Here is an 18037-nt window from a genome sequence, read left to right on the forward strand (position 1 = left end):
GCATTCAGATGAACACACAACCTACACTGATCCACAATCCACTTCGATTTAGCTAAGCGAGTTCTTCTGGAAGGAATTTTCTGAATGAATAAATATATAGAATAACAACAATTGATGTAGATTATTTTTCTATAATATATGAAATTTAATAATTTACGTATTGTTATTCCAACGTTTGATCTACTCATATATCAATAAATATATAGTTGAAGTAATTTATATGTTGTCATTTCTATGTTTGATATATTTAAGTAACATTTAATAATCTATAACAAAACCGAAATAGTTAACGACACTGTCAATAACGCGTTTATTGCAAGTTTTCTTAAGAAACTAATGAGTCCAAGCAATTATCTATGATCTATGTTTCCCTATGGGCGGGTGTGGCGCAGTTGGTTAGAGGTCCGTTGTAGCCACACGGTCGAGGGTTCGAATCCGCCCTAGTGCTCACCAAGCCTTTCATCCCTCCGGGGTCGATAAATTGGTACCAGACTTGTCTGGGAGGATAAAAACACTGACTTGATCACCGGTTGGCCCCCGCAAGTCATTGTATAGGCCAACACGCGTTCCGAAACCTCAACGATTACGAATTCCAGTAAAACGCGTTGGCGCATCCCAAGTGGATTGATACGCCAGTGACTTTATCTACTTTTTATGTTTCCCTACGGAATTCATTGAGGAAAAAAAGTTGCTTAAGCGGACAACTTGAATAAAATACGAGCTTCTGAATAGGCGGCTAGGCAACGGATCTTTGACTGAGTGTACAGATGAAATTTGCCGCTTTTCTGACTCTTCTTTCAATTAAATTAATTGGTGAGTATTAAAGGTGGTCACGATATTTATCATTTGAGAGGTTTTTTTCCCCCGTTCGATTGATGTTGTTGCTTTTTTTAATAGTTGCCTTTATTTCTCAAATAATGTCATATTTCTGGACTTTTCGAGAATGAGAAATTCACGTTATTCTACTGCATTTCGAGTTCAAAATTGGGCATACATAACGCAGCGGAAACTACGCGAAATCTCATCAAGACGTCCCGTGATGCTACAGCATCTGAACGTACTATGCGTAGATGATTTGAAAAATTTCGCAACGGTGATTTTGATGTCGAAGATGAAGAAGGTCACGGTCGAACCTCACAAGTTGAAAACTACTGATTGTCTACGTTGAGTTCTTCAGCAAATTCTCTCGTGTTTTAATCGTGTACGCTTCAATTCAATTGCCCACAATTTATATTATATTTTTTTATCATATTTATACTTTAATTTCATTTAATTCAACTTTATCAAGTACTTCATTTATTTATTATAATTGATTAAATATTTAATTTAATTTAATTTAATTTCCTATTTAGTTTAATGTTTTTTTTTAGTTTAATTAACAGCATGTGTTATTGGAGATGCGGTGGAAGTAGTAACAATCGCCAGAAATTCTTCCTCACAACTTTCCATTCTCTAACATTCTTCATCTCTTTGTTTTGTTTTTTTTTCTTTTTGTTCAACTATAATATCGAAAACATGCGCTCCTCACAAAAAAAAATGAAATGTATGTAGATAAGTAATTACGGATTGCATCTCCTGGAAGGATGTCTAAAAGTGCTGAGAAAATCTTAAGTGCTCATGTCTTACTCTTTGTGAGAGAAACAAAAACGTACGTAATCATTGTGTTTCCCTGGAAGAAAAAACAAAAAAAAAAACAAAAATAGATGAAAAATGTTAGCGAATGGAAAGTTACTAGGAAGAATTCTTAGCTATTGGTACTGCTTTCATCGTATTCCCAATAATCTACAACTGCTGTTAATTAGATTTTAAAAAATTAAATTAAATTAAATTAAAGATAAAAGTAAAATAAATTAAGTTAAAAATAAAATAAAATAAAATTAGATAACTAATAAGTAATAATATGCGAATATAATAATAAATTAATGGCAATAACAACAATAAATAAGTGTTAATAAATGAGTATAATTATATAATAATAGTAAAATAATAAGCAAATAAATAAGATATTTAATAGAGTTAAATCAGATCAAATTAAAATTTGTCAGCATATTATTTGGCTTTATCCGATTAGAACAAAGACCATTAAGGGCAATAATTGAAGCATATAGGAGTGAAAATACGAGAGAAGAATTTAAATTTTAGATAGATATTAATTTAGAATTTAGAGTAGGCAATTATTCGTTTTCAACTTGTGAGGTTCGACCGCAACCTTCCTTATCTTCGACACCGAAATCTTACTTACTTACTTAGATACTTAGATGGCTCGTCTTTAATGGGCGTGCGGGCCCCAGCATCTCTTCCATCCTCAGGATCTCGTCAACGTTACTCACGAAACTTGAGAACATCTTGGATGACAATGGCGAGGGAACGAAACATCGAAATGCGAAATTTTTCAAACTATCTACGCATAGTACGCTTAGAAGCTGTACCATCAGGGACGTCTTGACTAGATTTCGCGTCGTTTCCGCTGCACTATGCCCAACTTTGAACCTGTGCAGTAAAATAACGCGAATTTCTCGAATTTTGACAGTATCTAAAAATATGACGAAATTTCAGATATAAAAGCAACAATTTTAAAAAATAAGAGAAAACAAGTCGTTTGGGATCACGGAAGTTAATGAATCATCTTGCTTATGATCCCACGTCAGATTCGCTTAGGATCCCAACGTGCTCCTTCCGGCTTGGGGTAATCTGGCCATGCAAACTCTATACGTAGATAAATTGGCGAATCGTAAGCGTTCTGGATTGGGGAAGTAGATGTCATAGGAGGATTCTTCACTTTCTGGAGCAGTAAAATGAGATGTCTGACGCGTTTTCCGCCACGAAAAGGACTGCGCCAGGTTTCACCACAGCAGTTTAGTTGCCGACTTTTTCACAAAATGTTCTAACTCAGATAGGTGTGTTTTCTTTTTTCTTCTTTTTTTGTTTGGTGCACCATTGGTGTATTTCAATAAATAAATAAATAAATAAATAAAAAGCAACAACATCAAACCAACGAGAAAAAAAAGAGAACAAAATCTTCCAAAAGATATACATATCATGATCACATTTGTAAGAGACTTTATTTAAATAACAATTCCCAAATGTAATAATGAAAACGGCCACTATTTTTGCGTCAACTTAATAATTAGTTTTACTTTAATTATCTAATACTAACTAAGAAGAGACCTTTTGTACAAGAACATATGCAAGATTCCATGGCGATGAATTCATAGGGATGAAATACTCGAATTGTAGACCTTTTTATAAACTTTTTAGAATCCTAGATACCTGTTCTATTTTTTAAATCCTGTTTTCCTTTTGAAAAAATACATACAAAATCTCTTTGTTCAGAACTAATCACTTATTTCTTCAAATTTCAGTAGCAACGGACCAGGAACGTAATCTTCAAGAGAAACTTTTCGCCAACTACAATCGTGCAATACGTCCACCTGGCGAAGTCACACACGTTGTAGTGCATTTACGGAGTTTTGCACTGCTCTACATGGAACAACAAGAAGAAAATATCGTGTTTGCTGGAGAATTTGAAATGGTAATTTGGAAATTACAGCATTTCCTGCTTCCTCAGCAACAACTCTTTCACACTCTCCTAGCGGCCATAGGATACGCTTTACAGAAATGGACGGATAATTCATTGCTCTGGAATCCTCAACAGTATCAAGGATTACGATACATTCATCCTTATGAAAATACGGTATGGCGACCTGAAGTTACGGTTTATAATAGGTGGGTCAACTTCGAAAATAAATTTGTTGCCATCAAACCGTCAAAAACTCTTTTTTTAAAATAACAGTCTCGATAAAATTACAACCACAGTGTATGAATGCAGTAATTGATTTAAATTTGATTGTTTCAAATTTTATAATTTTATTTTTTTCCCAACTTAAATTTTACGACAATTCAAAAATCATTTCTCGAGAATCCCATAACATTCTTTGCTTTAATTCTATAATTTCCCCAGGGGATATCAATAACTTCGTACATTTTCTACTAAACTCTTATTCTTATTTCTTCTCATTATAGACTAGATATTAAAGGCATCACCTCAGGAATCTGAGGTGGTGCAGATTTCAGATGGAGTATCCTTATAAGGAATAGTAGATTATGGAGAGGAGGGTGGTTTAGTCCATTTCTTCCCAATTGTCGTAAAAAAAACGTCCTGGAAGATTCGGCGCCGCACAAGGCTGGCGCGCTCCAGTCGAAAATAGTGCAGAAAATAGTGCGCCGGAACGCTCGAAGCCGTATCTTCCGAGCAGTTTTCTACGGCCATTAGGAAGAAATGAACGGAATCACCCTCCTCCCCATAATCTACGACCCTCGATCTACGAATACTCCACTTGAAATCCGTACCACCTCAGATCCGCGGGGTGATGCCCTTAATCGTCTGGACCTATGAGGGCTCCATATCCATGCTGTTCCTCATAAACTTGAACTTTACGCTTTGCTAGTTTTCATCTTGAGTTAAAATTGAGTCGCTCACAAACGAAACGAGAGTTGCTTTCATCTACTATACGTAGATGACAATTGGAAAAAAAATTATTTGAAAAAAAAAACAGGAAAAAATGCGCATTCCCTTATATTCACGGACATGAAACGCTTCTTTCGATTCAGAATTGATTCAAACGATGTGCACTGCGCAATCAAATCCAAATTTTTTTGCTCAAAATTGCACTTAATCTTTGGAATTCCAGAGTTTTGTTTCAAATTTCAACGAAAAAAAAAACGTAGTCGTTCACAGAAACGAGCAGAATGGCATTCACCGCACATTAGTTTTATTTCGCACAATTTAATAAATGTTTTCACTTCATCAAACTCTCTTTCATTCAATTTTCCCCTGTCTTATATGACCCTCTAAATATTGTTATTCATGACATTCAAAAATTAGATGGTAGATAATCTTCTTTCTCATCGAATCCCTCCCTCTGAATGAAAATCCTAGAGAAACACAAGAGAATAAGAACGACATCAAACGCACCTTAAATCCAACAGATGTCCAACGGAGGCGTAACCGGTGCCACGGGAACATCGATTTTTGCAAATCATCTGAAGAAAAACGTTCATCAAGCACTCTTACTGCTGCACCGCCTTGTCATAGGCGGTTACGCATTAGAAGATGTCAGAGACAAGAAGGATGAGGGTTGAAAATAAAGAGGCAAGAAACAAAAACACTGGAAAAGCTTTCATAATTTGATAGAATTTATTACTATATTACATTGCTTATTTTTTATATCTTATATGAACTTTACGCTTTCATGGTTTTCATCTCCTCATCTCTCTTTAATTTTTTATTTCAAATTGATTTTTATCTTAGGAAAACTATTTTTTTAGCTTACACTCCACTTCCAAAACTTTTCGGTTCTTTTTCTTTTATTTCATTCTCCTACTAATAATCTGAAGGTAATCATTTCCTTTACGCAATTTAATTTTTCGTAAAAGAACTTTTCCTAAAGCTTACCTTCCTTTTCCAAACCATTCCAGATCTTTTCAGTGTTGGCCAGGATTCCGTAATTGACGATGACAGTCGCCTGGTCACATTAACCAGTGAAGGAGAAGTTCAACTATCGAATCCTTCAATTTACACGGTTTTATGCAAATTAGACGTAAGATTGTTAAATTTAAAATTAACCTTTTCGTCGATGAGGTTTCCCCAGCAGTTTATTTCCACAATCAAGAAACAGAGAAACAAAAACAGGGGAAGGAGAAATAAAAACCCAAAAAAGCGTGAATGGAACGTGCTAGACGTAACAAGAATCAGCACACATCCCAGAAACTGACAAAATCGAAGGGTGCTCTTCGCGTATTTTGCAAAAAAAAAACCTAAAGATGTCTCACCATCTCATCCAGTTTTATGCGCGACTAATCGGTCCAAACAGCTAGATGCAAGTACAAGAGAATGACCAACGATAGACCATTTACAAATACACAACAGAATCTGCAAAAATGATTGATTGGATGTATTTGCATCTCAGCATTATAATTGTCGTTATCATGTTCCTTCTAAATGATCAACTTGATCATCTTGATTCTCGTTGATCTTCGAACTGGTCGAACGGGTGCCAGTAATTCTTCCATTTGTCCCGATCGCGTGCCAGAGTCGCCCAGTGGTTCCTCCTTTCGCGTGGGACACGAAGAGCATCATAATTTTCTTTGAAGGACATCGTGAAGAAATCTGACCCGGGTCGGCGGTCTCCTTGTAGTGCGCTTAATATCACGGGGAGCCCAGTCACTCACGGCTCTGGTCCAACGGTTGTCGTTAAAGCGCATCACGTGTCCGGCCCACCTTATTTTACCAAGGGGTCGTTATCATGTTTCTTCTAAATGAAATCATGAAAGTTTCAAAACTTGGAAGAAAAATAGCACGATATTCAGAATAACCCAACATCAAAGTGTCAAGCTTCTAGGTACACCGGTCGGTTATGCAGGAAAATTTGGAGGGTAACACTGTCAAAAAATGAGATCAGTAAATTGATAATACTGATATTGATTGGTATGTATATTGATAATACTGCTGATCATAGGTAAATCGTACAAACAGCTTCTCAGTTCAGCCGAAGACTACCACAGTACAAGAAAAATTATAGAAGAACACAGGGGCGAATTTCTGCAACTCGAATTTCTGTGTGTAATGCGAGACGAAATTAAAAACGTCGACATAAAATCCAGCAAAAAGTAATCCTTTGCAGAAGTTGCTGGCTTTGCATTCGCTTCGTACTATGAAATCCACCTACTACTTCATAAGTGCAAAATTGTCTCTCATCGTGTGATTCAGCCCCTCCCCAACCACCACCAAAAAAAATTTTTCCCACTTTGGGGGGGGAAAAACCCCCCCCCCCAAACCCCCCGGGGGCCCCCCCCCCCAAACCCTTTCCCCACCCCCCCACCCCCCCCCCCCAAAAAAAAAACCAAAACAATCCCCAAAAAAAAAAAAAGGGGGGGGGGAAAAACACAAAAAAAAAAAAACGAAAAAGAAAAGAGGAAGAAAAGAAAACCCTTCGTAGATCATAACAATCGTAATCATCAAATAACCAAATATTAAATGATATCTGTCGGCAGCCATCGATCTTACCATTCTTTTTGTATTTTCCGCTACAAATTTACCACTTGGAGTATATGAAACAATAAACACGGAGTCTGTGCGCGAATGCATCAGAGAATATTATCGATATTGATCTATTTTTGCCATGCAGACGGTGGAAAATTGCCACTTGATCTTCTCACGCTCTGCATATACCAACTGACTGTTGTATACCACGACTACTATCCATGTTACTTCAGATATCCACTGTTGCTAATAGCTTAACTTTTAGTTGCACTGTGTGTTTGTTATTTCAGGCAAAAAAGAACATTTCATATCATTATTCTGTAAAAGACATTTCATATCATTATTCTGTAAAACATTTACCGTCTAGATTTCCAAATTTCCATTCGATCGACAGCACTGCAAAGTGAAATTCTCGTCATGGGTCTATACAGAGGATGAACTAACGCTAAGCTCTCCAATAGAACAACTAGACTTATCGAATGGAGGAGTAAGTTCAAGTTAAAATCGTTTGGTCACCTAATGTTCTTACTCGTAGTTACCCTGTAGCTAATTTGGTTTCTTCTTGGGACCAACTATGTCTGATTCATCATACGTTTCCTCGTAAATGCTCTCTAACTTTTATTACTACCTTTTATGGACCGGACGGATGAAATGGTTTTGGCTTGATGTTCTTAGAAAAAACAGAAACAATGTTTCAGTATCAAGGGAACAGCGAGTGGGAGGTGACATCGATCAATGTAAAGACCATAGTCACTGACGATCAGGATAGTAAGAAGTTCCAGGTAAAGTTTCCTATTAGGCTGTTCACAGAAGCCAAACTGAGTATTTGAAGGAACTACACTATTCGATAGAGCTGAAGCGTCACTCCTCCTACTACGTCTACGTTTTATTTTTGCCAACATTTATAACTACAGCACTCTGTTTGATCGGGCTTTTCACACCTTTTAACAACACTGGAGAAAGATCAGAAAGGGTTCGTTCTTCGATACAATAAACAAAGGTCAAACAAGAAACCAACGTTGAGACGGCTATTTATGCATGTATACAGGAAAATTGATGAACTGTTCCTATCTCAAGCTGTCATCATAGTGCTTCATTCTTACTTACTGCAAAATAATGACAAACTTCTTTTCAGACGACTCTAGGACTGACTACACTTCTTTCTTTGGCAGTAATTCTGAACATCATCGGCGACGACATGCCAAAATCTTCTACATTACCGCTACTCGGTGAGTTTCTCAATTAGAAGATTTCCTGACACCAATGCTAATCCCACAGTTATTTTTACGTGATGGAACATTTATTTCACAATGATCAAATATTTTCCAACTCTCGATACTAATTCATGACTTTTTTAAACTAAATATGTTGTCCGAACTGTTTCCCGCAGTGGTGGTAGCTGTAATTATTGTCAGATACTGATACTTTTTGGAGAATACCATCGATCCTCCATTACGATACATCTCGTACCCCAGTCTTGGATTGCCCACGGAGAAGCTTTACGACAAGGGGGTGTTATTTCGTCGCTGCTGTTCACGGATGCATTGTTATTGGATAACGAAATCGCTTTCGTGGGAAGGAGGAGGTGGGTAAGGTGTAGTTGGCCGGTGGGCGGGAGCTGGGGGAAGCGCTTAGTCGCGCTCTTATTTCTGGAAGTAAATAACTAAGTCAGTCGGGACCCTAAAGCCTAAGTATTAGTCTTAGAGGATCTATGATATGTAAGCTAAAGTTAGTAAGAGAAAAAAAGTAGGACAGAGCGCTCAGAAAGCGTCCAGAAATAAGAGCGCGGTTGAGTGCTCCTACCCAGCTACATTTTCCTCGAAAAGGTCATATATTTTAATGGAATGTCCTCTCAATCCCCTCGTTCTGCAGACGACATCAAACTCTTTTCGAGAAGCACCAATGAAGCAGAGACGAAGCTCAAAGTTTTGAAAAAGCAAGGAAGATAATAGGATTGCGAATAAACAGAAGGAAGACACAGTTCATTAAGAACGTCTGCTGTGGGGACGCAGGAGTAGAACTCGAAAGCTGTCAAATCGTGGAAACGCGTATACCTCGGACGTTCTGTGAATATGGAGAACGGCTTAAAGGAAGAACTGAATGGAAGGATGAGAGCAGCGTGGGCACCATTCGCACCCGCCAGGGAAGCTTCGGACTAACTGACGGACCAAGATTTCCGTGCCCAACTGTTCGACTCGACAGTTCTTCCGACGCTATTACGCAGTGGAGGCGTGGGCAGACACCGCTGCCACGTCCAGGAAGCTACTCACTATGCACAGAGCCCTCGAGAGATGTTTTTGAAGTTCAACCTGCGCACGCAACACCTAGCCGGCCTTAGCATCTCTGATATGAGAGAAATGTCCCAACGAGGGTCCCAGCGGAATGTGTATCAAAAGGAAAACCACACTGTGTGAAATCAACGAAAAATCTACTCAAAGAACACTATATTTGATATCAAAACATGCAAAAACTTCCTCCAGCGATACGATCGACGGAAGAGGCTGATGTGTTCGGACGGGTGGACCGTAAGAGAGCTGTGCAGGATAGGGCTACAGAACCACGTCAAAGTCATCCACGTAAATTAGAAACCTGTTTGATGACTACTTTAAAAGAAAAAACGAATGGAAACTATTTTGGGACCACTATCAGTGTACACATGAGCCATCTAAGCAAGCGAACAAGTAAGATGGAGGAGTGCTTACACTAAACTCGTTTCTTCACCTGAGATTGTACAGCCTCCATCACAACTGATCTTTTGGTCGTGCACCGCTTACAAATATGAAGCATTGGAACGTAGGTTTTGTGGGTTGCAGTGCTGCAGAGACATTTTAGTGGCTTGTCCTTACACACAACTCTGATTACGTCAATTAGCAAACATTGTAAGAAAATATGAGTCCAACACAATTTATGGTAGAACTAATAGGTGTCATTGAGAGTAATAGTGCAACAGAAAATAGATGAAATAGATAGAGAATAAAAATTCTTGGGTCGGACATGACCTCGCCAACATTGCGTAGCACGGTGCCTGTTTCAGTCATGCCGTAGTTCGGTTCCCAGCTCAACAAGTGCTGCTACAGTCAGGTCAAAACCACATGAAGCTCGGTGCAGTTGCAAAAACGGCTGCGCCCGAAGCGATGCGATGGAGCCAGCGGTTGGGATCGGGATGGGATCACGATCGCGAACTGCAGCGACTAGTTGTGCTAGTAAGCGTCCCCCGCAATCCTAACCGCTCCACCGAACCTCTACGAGTGTAACCGCTTGCGCAGATCCAGCGATTTTCAGGTCGTTTTGACCTGGCTATACTTTGATCGCTTCGGTTCGATAACCACGAATAGTTACTTTTGTACATCGTATATTCACAACTATAATTTTGTTCAGCAAAATATGTTTTGGCCGAGATTTTGCTTTGTTGTATTGGAGTATTGGTGACGGTTGTGCTACTGGTGGCTCATCACCGTATCCTCACAAGACAAGTACTTCCACCGGCTCGAATGACAAAAGAAGAATGGAATGGAAGCGAGGTTAATCGCAATACATCAATGACGACGAGCTTTCAAATTTCACAAAACATTATTTAGCCTAACAAACTCGGTATACGAACACTGATATCATCTCGCGAATGGCATGAGAAACAACGAGCTTTCGATGAGATGGAAGAAACACTGATGGTTTGTCAATCTTTTCCGACGTTAGTAAAACTGTAAAAACTCATGGTAAAATCCAAACAAATATATGACAAAACTCTTGCATTTACAAGCTCAGTGAGAGGCAAAATTACACTAAATAAAGGATACAGTGATTCAAAAGATTGAGTTTAGATAATGGCTAACTGACTCCCCATTTTACTTTTCCACTGTTAGCTCACTATGCGTTTTGCGTGCTCATGTTTCTCACTGACATTAACGTTAAGGAGCGTTGATTTAGCCTTTAACGATACCTGGGAGTAGTAATAGGTAGCAATAGGTGCTGGGCACTGAGCGAATGAATGTGCACCACTATTGAATTTGTCAGAGGCCATACCGGTCTGCATAGGAAAACAACGCGATAAGCAGTTAAACTAGAAAAAAAATTATAAATGTACCATACCGAAAGATCGAGGAATGGCAAAAACAATTATTTCATGAACAAAAAAATTATACCAAATTAGCCAAAACCAAGACAACACAATTCAGGAACTCTGTACTGAAATCGAACGCATCCGAACTCGAGAAAACCTTCGCCTCTATTGGACCAAAATATTCGATGCACTCGACATGGTCTTCCTCATTCTTTTCCAAATCGTTAATTTTATTCTCAGCATATGTTATCTCATGATACGATGAACACTTCTGCTTCAACCACGTTTATTTAGAATACGAAGCAGACGGAAAATATCGGGATTAATACGAGCTAAGAGATCAGTAGAGGCAAAAACATCTGAAGAATCCACGAGATTAACTAATTTTACTCGAGTGTCGAAACAGGGACTGAAAAACGAGTGAGAAGTGAAATTTACAAAGGACATTTTGCGAAGAACAGAAACAAGAAGATGCTATTCTACTTAGGTTTACTCTCGGCATCGCTGATATGCCTTACTGTAACAGTATTCTCCGGTAAAGGGTTAGGAGCAGGCTCATATTCGAAGCTGAACGACGAGGCAATAGCAAGCTGTGACCCATCGTAATTGAACGAGAGTGAAACTATTGTCGTTTGGAACCTAAAATCGCTCCACGTCAATTATTCCCTACAGAATAAAACTGAAAAGTACTAATTATTTTAGTGATTTCGCACCTGTGAAGTTGTACCAGCCTCTTTCTATTGAAAGGATCCCACAAATTAACCATCGCATCAGACCCTGAGGAAAAACAATCAGATAGACCATACTTACACTAATCTCCAAACTGGACTATGGCAAAAGACAGAATAACAGAACAGGTAAAACGGGCCAGAAAGCATGGTATAATGTGGCCAACAGGCTCTTCAGTCAACTCATGATACTCAGAAGAAAATTTCAGTTCTATAGCTAAGTTTTGGTTGAAAAAAGGAGAATAAAGAAGAAAGTCAGAAAAGAAAGTCCCACTGTCTTTAACATTAATTGACTAAAAGAAGTATTACAGAGTTACATAAGCAAGATGTAATACCTCAGAGCAAACTCAATGAAATCTGTGAACTCTCGAAGTGTTGTCGTCGAATGTCTTGTACAGATATTAAGGGTTCGTACGATTATCTAACCGTTAAAGATAGTAAACTATCTTTAACAGTTAGATAATATTAATAATACTAGGAAACTATTGTAAGCGATATAGATATGTGCAATGAAAACCATTCATAAGGAACTGTCATATTCAATTCATAAGGAAACAAACACAATTCATAAGGAAACAATGTGTAATGCAACACCAACCGTTTGGTTAGAAAAACCCCCCAGAATTCTCCAGAAGAAAACCTACCTCCAGTAGCAAAGGTGCCATTAATAGGATGGAACGCAAGCGCATTAACAGGATATATGCATTCTACACCGTCTTCTTTGCTCCTGTAAACAGCTTTAGAATCCAATGAACACATTATCATTAACACAGCACTTCATTAAGACCGAAGAGACAAGTACGGCATTGTAAAATCATATCAAAATGAACGACAAGAAAAATAAAGGCAAGGGTTGGAGATACTAACCTATGACACTTGAAAGCATATTTCTTCTTTTGTTCCTCAGGTGAAGGATCAACATATTCGATGGCAACACGCCCTTCGATTGATGAAACCACAAATGCATCGCCGGTCGGGAAGAAGGCAGCACAACGAGTTTGGTACTGTAAGTAAAACATTCAAATATCTCCTATGCCAAATTATTTGCTCCAAAAGCAACGACTGCAATCCACAACAATGAGAATGACGTTCCAATCGACTTCTTACTTTGAGTGGACTATCCCGCACTTGTTCAGGAGTGGCAAGATTGCGCATGTCAAATAACTGGATCTTCCTAAAATGGAAAATCGCATATAATGCAAGTAAGGGAAGATGGAGTGAACAGAAATTCAAAACTTCTGAATTTTCTCTAGCTTATAAGATTCAATACATTCAAGAGGGATCAAAGAAGGAAGTTTAAGATTTTTACCTATCACGGGTTCCCACCACTATTTTGTCACCGAGAACATCAAGTGCATAAACGCGGTCTCCAACACCTACGCTCTTCAAAGGACCACCAGGAGCCGTAGCACGAGCATCCCATATCTAAATGTAATTGTAGCTTAAACAATCTATGGTAGGAAAATTGAAAAAAATAAAACTCTGAGTGATAACAAGAGTGATATTGTTCAAGGAATTTTCGGAACATTCAATTTTTTCGACTTTTTTTTTCTTTTGGAAAAGCTGAATGTCATTTACTATAATGTAGAACGTAAATTTGTAAAATTATCCGTCAGTCCAAAATGAAGTCCCACCTACACATTCTACGCCGATCATGCATTCTTTAAACTTGGATGATTAAGCTGTTTTGTTTCGTAACTAACTATGCTGCACTATCTCCGTACACTCACATTGGTAACTGGCGACATGGCGACGAAGAACGAACACTACCCTAGTCAACGAAAATGGAAGCAAACGAGAAAAATCCAGCAATAAAAATTTCATGCCGTTTTCGTGGCAAATATACTCATTACTCAGTGTACCGCGATAAAGGCTTGTCTTTGGAAGTATTTGAGGATCAGAATCTCAAATATGTCTAATAAGTACCATGTGGACGATGTTCTCCTGGCAGTCGTCGATATTTTTGACATCGACGTACTTTTACTGTGGAGGCAGTGCAAATTTGCCACCTAAGACTTGTACATTTGCTGGTCACAATTCTGACAAGCGTCAAGAAACTTTCGAACTTTTGAAGACAAGTAATAAACTTCTGCGGTCTAGCCGCCAAATGTTTGGTAAACACGCCTTATTTTATCGCTTAAATTTTTTTAGTTAGCTCCCATACCGAATTTTCAAATAACTCGAGTATTTTGCTTTGCGAACATTCAAAGAATCCAACGGAAACTACGAAGTGGTTCGTACATAATCCGGTGAGGCGAGTCCTCTGAACAATTCGATCCCACTATTTCATTTCTAACCAGTAACTATCCAATGTGTGATTTTTTATTATTTAAGAGAAATTCAAACAACTGCAAACTATTCGGATAACAAATGATTCAGCGGTACCGTAAATAAGAGAGAAAATCAAAGATGTGCCAAAGGAGAATTGCGTGTTTCCCCCGCAATATTTTTAAACAGAATCTAATCCATCAATCGTTGTCAGTTTTATAAAGTCATCAATATCAACATCGTTTCATGACAAGCGATCGTCAGGATTAACAAGATGTTTCGAAGAAAAAATCACAAAAAAAAACATTATAAAATCTCGAAAAATCGACGCGCTTTTTGTGAGAGAAACCCATGGAGCTTGCTCTTCTAACTTTCTTGAATGGTAGGAAGCTCTAGATCATCACAAGCGATTACAAGAGGTCAGCTTTTGCTTTTCAAAGTTTGCGATGAACTTTCCAAACAAAAGGTGACTAGAAAGAGAAAAATGGACCTATTTATGAGAGAAAGAAAATCTCTGATGACAGATCTCCCTCAGTCAAGGAATCACAACGGGACAATCACGAGATTACGAGATGCACCTGGGTCTCAGAACAAAAACAAGTTCGCTATTAAACCGAAGGTGGGTATGAGTTAAACGCGGACCAAAACGGTCTGTTTCGTGGACCGACACGCAGGTGGATTCAGAGGATGGACTGTCTTTCTCTGCTGCGGAAAGATTAACTTGCACAACCCGTGAATCTTACACATAGCTGCGATAAAAGCCTGCAATAGATTGCTGCTAGCAATTTTCCTTCTTAGAGTACGTTTTATTAATTGCTACGTATTAACAAACCTAGGAAAGGGATTACACCTGAATGAAAATAATCCCCCTTCCCCTCCCCGATTCCACAGCACTTTCGAAACAGAAAATTTCTCTTCTTTACTTGTAATTATGCAGGGATAGAAAGTTCTGAGCAACGTCTGCACCCTACGTAGGATTTATACTCTAGCCCCATCTCTTGAATCTAGACCATATAACTAACGCCGGTGCGGCATCTAACCACAAAATTATGAAACGGAATCAGAGGATTAATGATCTGAAAAGAGAACCAAAAGTTCCTTCCAGGAGTTGAAAAGCCCGGAGCAAATAACAAAACTGAAAACGAACAAACCTTCACTGTTGAGTCCCAACTTCCTGTAACAACAATGCCACCCTGATCGTTGTATTCCATGCACCGAATTCCATTACTGTGCGCTCCCATATTGAGTTCTAAAACTAAGGACTTTCTTTCACAAAGTCTTCCAAGACAGCTTTATTCAAAGCATCCAATATCCACAAAAACGTGTCCTAAGAAGTAAAAACTGACCCCTTCCTGTCTCAATGTCGACCAATTTCACAATTTGATCAAGTCCAGCGCTTGCTATTCTGCTTCCACCCTGCAAATTGGATCGAAGTTTCGGAAACACTATCGCTTCAAATATCCACCACTGTCTCTTAAGAGGAACTCTCTCCTTTGCCAAGCTCAAATTTCGACATCACCATAAACTCATCGATATATTCATTGATTCGATATAATTCATCTATTGAGTTTTATTTCCCTCTTTTGAATTAACACATTTTCTACTCACTCACCGTGAAAGTGAACGCTAAAACGGGTTTGCCGTGGTAGTAGTATCGTTTTTCCTCGGAATGCCCATTATTTCCAAGGGTGTAAATATGTACAGTTCCATCCCATCCTGAGGCAGCTAAAAGTCGCGAGCCATACTCCTTACAAAACTGAAAAAACAAAACCGAAACAGAATTGAGGGAGACAGCACTGCAAAACTCGAAATATGAAATCCTGCTAACCTGAACTTTGGAGAGACTGACATGGACTGGGAACGGAATTTTATGCTCATTTGGAGCAGCAATAATATGAGGCTGATAAGCACTCATTTTACCTAGAACGAGCAATTCAGCTGCAAGAAAAAAGAATAAGAACTAATAAAGTAAATATATCTAGCATCCGAAAAGAACGGGAACATAGAAATCCAGAACGGACCACGTGACAAACGACTCAAACATGAGGATTCTGCAGATATCTTCTAGAGAACACTAGCCTCCATCAGTTCTTTGAAATTCACGTCGTGAAGTGAAAAAAACAAAAAATTAGAAGTGAAAAACAGGAACAACACACCACATCACAAAAGGAGCAAGATGAATCTTGCAAGTTGGCGCCAATCACGGCTTACTGTATGGCGTCGATCGAAATGGCTGCAGTGTACATTACGAAAACACTATATTCTACGATTATATCTATGAAGGCGCCGCAAAATATCATTTGTTGCCGATTTAGGGAATTTAGGGAAGTTGAGTTCAAGATAATTTGGCAGTTCAGCGCAGTTTCAACAAAGATTTCTATCTCCAAATGACTCTAAATAAACTAAATAAACGACTCCAAAACTAAATAATCTAATGTGTTAGGGTCGAGGAAGTTATGCGGGTCAATGCCTGCTTAGTAACGGCGGTTGTGTGCCCATGCTTTACGTCCTTCCAAAACTACTAAAAATAAGTTTGTAGATGCTGCTATGGTTTATTAAAAGAGTACCGACACAAAATTAGTTTCTGGCGTACTTTCGTTACGTTTCCTCTTTATAGAATTGGATGCATCCCATTGCAACTGTAGAATTTTTTTCTCGTGAAATCTAATTGACTGTATTCAGGAAATACCAACTAAGACCCAAAATAGATTAGAAGTCTCTTCCAGAAAACTGCACATACGTCCCTATTGTAGAAGGGCTTGCCGGAGTGATAAAAAGAAAGTACCAAGAGGAGCTGCTCAGTCAAAAGTAGGTTTCTTATAAAGTAACATGAAGTGGTATGTCGCCGTATGTGCAATCGAGCTAAGAACTCTTGAGGTTTGGCGAGAGAAACGTTTGGTAGGGCATGTTTGAGACAAGGCGCCGAATCACCGCGAAATCAGGTTTTGTTCTGGCGGCTGCCTCACGTCATCCCTCGTGACGCTAGAGCGCGCCAGCCGTACATTCCATCAATTTTGCAGAAGACGATGTCAGCAAAATATCCCCATCCATCTCCTCGAGACTCTGAATTCAATTGCAATACATCTATTACCAAATATTTTGTTGCTTCATATATAACGTTCAATTTATGAGATATTCCATTTATTTCTTACGATAATAAGGGAAAGATGAGTGTAACCACCCCTACCCTCCTCCAATCCACAACTCCATCTCTAGGTATACTTTCGGATTCCCTCACCACGTTAAATTCGAGATACGCTGCCCCTAAGTTATGACGCAGGCAGTGGGCACGTGACTAAACACAAGTGTGAACCTAAGAGTAGGTGAACTAAACTATGAACATGAAGAGTATACGAACCAAAGCATGAACACAACAGTGACCAATGAGCTTGCTGGTCTGTACCAAGACCTTCCCGAGTTCTGATCAGATGGATCTTTAACGATCACCGTTGCCAGTCAGTTCCCCTAAGAATAAGTTGTCGCCGAAGCTGTGGGTACCTAACGACCGCCCCCCGGATAATATGAGGATACACCTTAATTAGTTTTTATTCGATCCGATTCCATCACGCGTTGATCCGCTGACATCACGGCAACGGGCTCACTTAGCTAAACATGGTTTGGGTTCTTTTGTTTCCTTGTTTCAGATGTGATCTCTTATGGGATGATAACTTGTCTGGATGATTTGAGAGGGCATGTTACAAATGCTCTGACTTTCCAGGCTCTGACGGACGGACAACGCCTAAATTTTAGCTGGAATAAAGAGTGTTAACAGTCTTGGCTCTTGCTTAACATTTATAACGGACAAATTGCAGTCAATATGTATAGAGAGAAGGAACTTTCACGCTTCAAAATATGAACAATACCGATAAATTAGTAAAGCATCTTTTTTGTCAGTATCAGGATAGATAGTTGTACTTCGGTGAAAACTATTTCATCTGTGGT

The 18037-nt window shown here is 38.8% G+C and overlaps 3 protein-coding genes across 4 annotated transcripts; 1 reads left to right on the forward strand and 2 right to left on the reverse strand.

The window, feature by feature from the left end:
• Positions 1-2644: 2644 nt before the first annotated feature.
• RB195_013225 (uncharacterized protein) lies at positions 2645-6264 on the reverse strand (the record flags this gene model as incomplete). The annotated part of the gene is made up of 5 exons (XM_064202936.1): positions 2645-2782; positions 4976-5043; positions 5456-5525; positions 5888-5932; positions 6175-6264. 5 exons carry the CDS (start codon positions 6262-6264, stop codon positions 2645-2647), a joined length of 411 nt encoding a protein of 136 aa, XP_064058817.1.
• A 917-nt stretch (positions 6265-7181) lies between these two features.
• Positions 7182-11364, forward strand: RB195_013226 (uncharacterized protein; the record flags this gene model as incomplete). Of its 2 annotated transcripts, XM_064202938.1 has the most annotated exons (8): positions 7182-7190; positions 7410-7529; positions 7741-7824; positions 7875-8015; positions 8178-8271; positions 10421-10563; positions 10621-10710; positions 11215-11364. In XM_064202938.1, the coding sequence occupies 8 exons, from the start codon at positions 7182-7184 to the stop codon at positions 11362-11364; spliced, it is 831 nt and encodes a 276-aa protein (XP_064058818.1). The 2 variants fall into 2 exon arrangements, with proteins under 2 accessions (XP_064058818.1, XP_064058819.1); XM_064202937.1 differs by lacking the exons at positions 7182-7190; positions 7410-7529 and having other exon boundaries at positions 7732-7824.
• A 214-nt stretch (positions 11365-11578) lies between these two features.
• RB195_013227 (uncharacterized protein) lies at positions 11579-16010 on the reverse strand (the record flags this gene model as incomplete). The annotated part of the gene is made up of 10 exons (XM_013442375.2): positions 11579-11738; positions 11813-11876; positions 12472-12554; positions 12695-12831; positions 12935-13001; positions 13137-13252; positions 15247-15344; positions 15442-15511; positions 15708-15851; positions 15924-16010. The coding sequence occupies 10 exons, from the start codon at positions 16008-16010 to the stop codon at positions 11579-11581; spliced, it is 1026 nt and encodes a 341-aa protein (XP_013297829.1).
• Between the last annotated feature and the right edge of the window lie 2027 nt (positions 16011-18037).

The sequence above is a fragment of the Necator americanus genome, chromosome V (assembly GCF_031761385.1).
Source record: "Necator americanus strain Aroian chromosome V, whole genome shotgun sequence".
Classification (NCBI taxonomy): Eukaryota; Metazoa; Nematoda; class Chromadorea; order Rhabditida; family Ancylostomatidae; genus Necator; species Necator americanus.